The sequence below is a fragment of the Canis aureus genome, chromosome 33 (genome assembly GCF_053574225.1).
Source record: "Canis aureus isolate CA01 chromosome 33, VMU_Caureus_v.1.0, whole genome shotgun sequence".
Lineage (NCBI taxonomy): Eukaryota > Metazoa > Chordata > Mammalia > Carnivora > Canidae > Canis > Canis aureus.
This window is the reverse complement of record NC_135643.1, coordinates 38,016,186-38,022,185: the sequence shown is the minus strand read 5'-3', so window position 1 is coordinate 38,022,185 and position 6,000 is coordinate 38,016,186. Positions and strand designations below refer to the sequence as shown.

At 36.0% G+C, this 6,000-nt stretch overlaps 1 protein-coding gene across 3 annotated transcripts in view; it reads right to left on the bottom strand.

Moving 5' to 3' along the window:
- Positions 1-320: 320 nt before the first annotated feature.
- METTL14 (methyltransferase 14, N6-adenosine-methyltransferase non-catalytic subunit) overlaps positions 321-6,000 on the bottom strand; it is a 26,083-nt gene continuing 20,403 nt past the window's right edge. For all 3 annotated transcript variants that reach the window (XM_077882450.1, XM_077882451.1, XM_077882452.1), the window contains 3 exons: positions 5,864-5,980; positions 4,349-4,559; positions 321-1,802 (listed from right to left, as the gene is read on the bottom strand). In XM_077882450.1, coding sequence (XP_077738576.1) covers positions 1,498-1,802; positions 4,349-4,559; positions 5,864-5,980 — 633 coding nt within the window. In that variant the 3' untranslated portion in view covers positions 321-1,497. The remainder of the gene's footprint in view (positions 1,803-4,348; positions 4,560-5,863; positions 5,981-6,000) is intronic.

The following is a 6,000-nucleotide window of genomic DNA, read 5'->3' as shown; positions in this document are numbered from 1 at the left end:
CTATGAATGAATAAATAAAATCTTAAAAAAAAAAAAAAAGGCATCAAATGGTATTTGTACTAGAAAGAACGAACAGGTTGAGCAAGTTAAATTCATCAGGCTTTTAAGGATCTCAACCCTATTTCTATAATTCAGCCCTAATCTTCAAACTGAGTCTTCAGTGCATGTAATATAATCTTATTTTAGGTATAATATGAGCCAATGACAAGTTGAGAATGGCTACTAAAATGCTCACAGATCAAAACAGGAGTGATCTTAAGTCAGTCCTTTTTCATTAGGTTAACAAAGGCAATTTCACTTACAGAAAACAGACTCCCACATTTCAAAGGTTTAAAGTTTCATTAGAAAAATCATACACCAAATAAAAATATATTTTTCAAGAATAAGGGTATTTCATTCATCAGATTCATTTAAAACATGAATTATAGTACAGAGAGAAAAATGACAGCATTAAGTTTTATACAACCAACTGATCTGCAAAACCAGGCTCTTAAAAACAACACACCATATGGTTTTAATAAAAGGCAATTGCAATTGTTTTCTAAGCTGTCTTAATTTGAGTTTTCTGTAATTGATTTTTATATTGTTTTCTCCATAACAAGTTCAAAGATATCACTTCCTCACCACCAAGTACTTTATTTTCCAAAACACCTGATAACCAGGTGTCTCTGTTGTTGCCTAATTTCTTTTACTTTGCTAAGGAATATGAAACTGTTTTGAAAGTCAATCCAAGTTCAAGTCTACACCAAAGGTCTAGCACTTGGATATTTGTCCTTTGCTTCTGAAGAAGTGTGATTAACAGTCATCTGGAACTATGCAACTCAAATTATGATGAGCTTTTTCTCTTTAAGGCTACCTACTAAATTCTTCCTCTGCCCACTGCTGGGAGTGCCAACCTCCTCTAACAGATTTAGATTTGGGAGGTGATTTTGTTCAAATTCTCTCAATTTCTCAGTGGTAGTCATATCTGAGTTTAAGATTTTTTAAAAAGAAGTCTCTTTTTATTGTTTCACCAAGAAAATATTAAAACTTTGACAGAAGTTAACCATCTGTCCCAACTCCATTCTCTCAAGGCTCCCAAACAGCTTTCTATTTACTATGACAGCAATGGCAGGATGCCTATTATCAAATGCTCTTGGCACTAGTAGCATACTACAGACTGGGTCTTTTTCACTGTTCAGTTAAATTATTTCTAAAAAGCAAAAGACTTTGTAATTAGTTGGAATCTATCAGAATAAATTAGTCTCTGAAAGGAAGGTATTTGTTCATTATTCAGTTACATGCACATAACCAAAGGCAGGATGATTTGTTTATCCTGGACAAGACTACACAATGTGTGTAATGACTGCAAGGGAGATTGGCTAAAATATTCCTGCAGCTCAAAGAAACTAAAGCAAAATGCAAGCTGGAATTGAGTACTAAACAAAGCCTCCCATTTGGAATTTAAACTACAGTAAAGAAGGTATAGGGGCATGAATAGATCACGGTCTTACAAAGTTATCGAGGTGGAAAGCCACCTCTGTGTGCTCCTCCACGGCCCCCCCTAAAGCCACCTCTTTCGCCTCGGAAGTTAGATCGATTTCTTTCTCGTCCACGGCCAGCAGAAGTTCCACCTCTTCCTCCACCCCTGGGAGCTCCACCTCCCCGATCAGACTTAGATTTGGGAGGAGGTGATTTTGGTCGAAGTCTCTCAATTTCTTCTGTACATCCAGTCAAGTAGGAATTAGGGGCACTAAAGTAGGATGCATATGTTTCTGCATTATAGTTGCTATTTGTAAGGGTTGGTCCAACTGTAAGCCAGCCTGAAATAGACGGAAAGAAAGATTATCTTTTTTCCCCCTCATTTCTCTTACTGATCCTTTCGGAGCTACTTCAAATTTCTAAAGTATTTTTAAAGTTCCCCCTATCACTCACTCAATATTTATCTTTTTTACAACACATGGCATTTAATCATGGTTATACAGATTTCATATGTATATATCTTATTTCACCTGCATGATTGTAACTTTGTAATATATCTTCCTCATTGTCTCCATCCATGTTTCACATTTTGTAAGACTAGCACTTAGAAAAAACATTACACACTACAGTGAGTTTGGGCTCAGTGAAAATGTAATAAACTTCGCTTACCTTCCTACTTGGGAAAATAATACCACTGTTTTCTGATTAAGATCCTGGAACCAACTTTGCCTCTACTCTTCCGAACCACAACATTAACCCTGCTGACAGGTGCCAGAAATTCAACCACTACCATGTTGCTCCTATTCATTCCCATTTTTCCATGTCTATTGCCACCCTCAAATGTGAGCCTTTATTTTTCTAGTAGGCCAGCCTCCTGTACATGTCACAGACACACATACATATTGTAATGCTCTCCCAGCCTCTCCTCCCTGAAAGTGGAAAGCCTAAAACAAACCTTAAAATATGTCACTTCTCTGCGTAACCTTCTAGGGCTCTCCACAAAGCACAGATTCATGTATATGTTACCTAAGGTCTTTTATGATGCAGCTTGAAATAACTGTCTTTTAAAAAATTTTTTATTTATTTATTTATTCATGAGAGACACACAGAGAGAAGCAGAGGCATAGGCAGGGGGAGAAGCAGGATCCTCACAGGAAGCCTAATGCGGGACTTGATCTCAGACTCCGGGATCATACCCTGAGCCTGAGGCAGATGCTCAACTGCTGAGCTACCCAGGTGTCCCATTGAACTACCTTTCCAGTCACATTTCTCATTAATGCCTTTCATGACAATTTCATTTGAGTTAAAAAAAAAAGTTATCACTATAGTATCTATTTCCGTACAAATCTCTACCTCTGAAAAAAACACAACAAAAAACAAAAATTCCATCTGTTTGTTCGATCCTTTCAACCTATTGAAAATTACATCCTTCAAAATCCAATTCAAATATACATCTTATATGAAATAAAAATAATTTCTCAGTTGAGCCTTGCATTGGACTTCCTACCCACCATGGAGTCTGCTTCTCTCTCCCTCTGTTCCTCCTCCAGGTTGTGCTCTCATTCTCTCTCAAATAAATAATCTTAAAAGAAAAAAAGTTCTCAGAATTTTATGATCAGATTATGCCTCCATAGGTACGAAGGTATTTTTGTCAGCTATATTGCTAGACAGCTTTACTGATTTCTGATCAAATTGTATCTGGAATAGAAAAAACTACAAATTAACTGTAAATGTCCAATAGAGACTGATTTTTCAATTATTTACTTTTCTGTTTATTATTTTACATAATTTCATGAAACTTAAGATCATGGATTTCTAACTCTGAAGTATTTTCAAGTTACTGTGCTCATCAAAGTACACCCACAAAGAAGTAGCTGATGGGTAAGAAGAGAGATAATGAATTATGTTATATGTACAAATTAAGGCAACTTTAAAGGATTACTTTTTTTAGAATGAAAATCAGAGTTTCTTTTACATTCTTAGGTACCTTCACAGCCAATTAATCTATTATTACTTCTTTAACTTTTCCTACTTTTTATAAAATGTAGGCTATTTAAAACAAACAAGATCTGGCTATTTCCATCTTTAAACTGGATTTCTAACATATTAAACAGGCTGCTTATTTATCATGAATAAAGAAATGCTACTTTTACGTCTTCTGAGATAGCAATAAAAGAAACAGCATATACTGATATTTCAATACTTTGTACATAGAAGTTGTGCCCTCTAAGAAAAAAAAATCTTCCTCCATAACAGCCTGTTTTCTTTTTTTCAAAATAGTAAGTTCACATTTTACTAATTTTACTATTACTAAAAATTTACTAATTTTACTAAAATTTTGAAAAGACAACACCATTATACATATAAAGTAAACAAGCTAGGTATTTTGGTTTCTCATAAAGTCAAGATCTGTATTTCACAAATGTATGGTTATTTTCTGCAGGATTATTCAACCATTCATTTATGCATTTCTTCAACACATTATTTACTGAATGATCTGAATGCCAGGTAGAAAGAAGTAAGACAATCTTTGCCTTCCATGAGACTGCATGCTGGAGAAACGGACTATAAACCTATGTCCAAATGAATCTGTGATTCATCTAATAAGTACTATGAAGAAAAAGAAAACCAAGTAAAAGGAAAGAGAGTGGTGGAAAGAGGGGAGTGGAGTGGGAAGGTGGCCAGTTTAGAAGTTGTGAGGAAAGGTCTGTCAGGTATTTGAATGAGACGACCATAAAGAGACAAGAACAAGCTTGGCATATCGAAATATAGCAAGAAGAATCAAATACATCGTAAGAACTTTATTTTACACAGCAGCGTGTGCTTTTTCTTGACACCTATATCCCAAGAGGGCATAAAGTTTTTAAAAGATTTTCTGAGGTCCTACCTGGTCGAATTGTACTATCTCTTCCAAATAGATGAAGGCGTCTTCTACCAAGGCAAAAATGTTCAATTATATGAAAAATTTCTACAGGCTTTTCTATATTGCCAATTTCAGGTTCTTCAGTGATAATCAAGTCAATGTCAACATTAGCATGAATGAAGTCCCCATCCGTGCTACGCTTAACAGTTCCTTTGATCCCCATAAGGCAGTGTTCCTAAATAAAAAAGAGCAAACCAATTAATTTCTTCATCAGAAGTCATATTTCATAACATTTTACATTTCTTTTCTTTTTTTTAAGATTTTACTTATTTATTCATGACAGATACAGAGAGAGAGAGGTAGAGACACAGGCAGAGGGAGAAGCAGGCTCCATGCAGGGAGCCCAATGTGGGACTCAATCCCGGGTCTCTAGGATCACACCCTGGGAGGAAGGCAGCGCTAAACCGCTGGGCCACCGGGGCTACCCACATTTTACATTTCTGATGTCCCCAATTCCAAAACAAACTGCATTTCTCCACATCTTTGGGAAATAGTTCCATGGGCAAAAACACAATAGGAAAACCTGGGTCTTTGGATGTGGGAAGACTGCCAGGGAAGCTAGACATGACAGTATTAAATTCGGGGCCATGATGTTTTAGAACTGTGTCAACTGACCACTGTCTTTTCCTCTGCAACACTAGATAACTTCTTTTCACCAGTTATGAAAACATGGCACTTGACCTTGGGATCCTAAAATGGTGTTATACTAGGCCTCATGTATGATTCAAGATCAAAATGATATGTAGCTTTTTTATATGGAAACAAGATGCAAGCTTTTTATATGGAAAGGGGACTTCAATCATCTACACAAACTTCTAATTGACATAAGAAAATGTGAAAATCAAACAATTTTCTTTTTTGTTGTTTTTTTGACCTTCCCTATTTAATCTGAATGGCAGGAGTATGGGTTAAATAAATTTAATCTTTCATTTGACTCCATGAATCATGGCAAAGGTTCCCTTAGATTCCCCTCAAAAGAATTTTCCAGTCTAAGAAACACTTAACAAGACTCTTCCACCAGTTGCTCCCTAAAGAGGGAAAGACTGGAGGACAAACTTTTAAAGCCTGATAGTAACAGGATAGTTGTATGGAGCAGAAGTTCTCAGGGGTTCTCATGAAGGCAAAATTGAAGGACAAGAGTATGCCTCTAAGCCAGCCAGCTGTGAGTCTTGCTGTCATTTCTTTTTTCTAGGCCCAGAAAAAGGGACAAAGTCTGGAGGGGTCAGAGTAACCGACTAAGAAAGCTGTTTAGGACACAAAAGAATACATATTACCTTCTCCAGGACAGTGAAGGTTGTTGATCTAACACAGTGAATAAAATATTTTTAAATTAAACTGGATGTACCACTGTACTATTCAATGCCATTTGTACAAGTCTAAGAAAAGAGCTTTTCTACCAAAACTAAACAATATACAGTCATTTGGAAAAGCCTGCGGGAAAATAATGAAAGTAAAGAAAACAAAACAGCAAAGCAATACCTTTGTTCTCTGGAAGACAGCCTTTGGATCTAAAGTCTTAGTCTTTCCAGGATTGTTTTTATTGGTTTTAATCCAACAAATATCTTCACATCTTCTGTAACCCCATTTGCGTAAACACTAGAAATGAAAGAATTAAA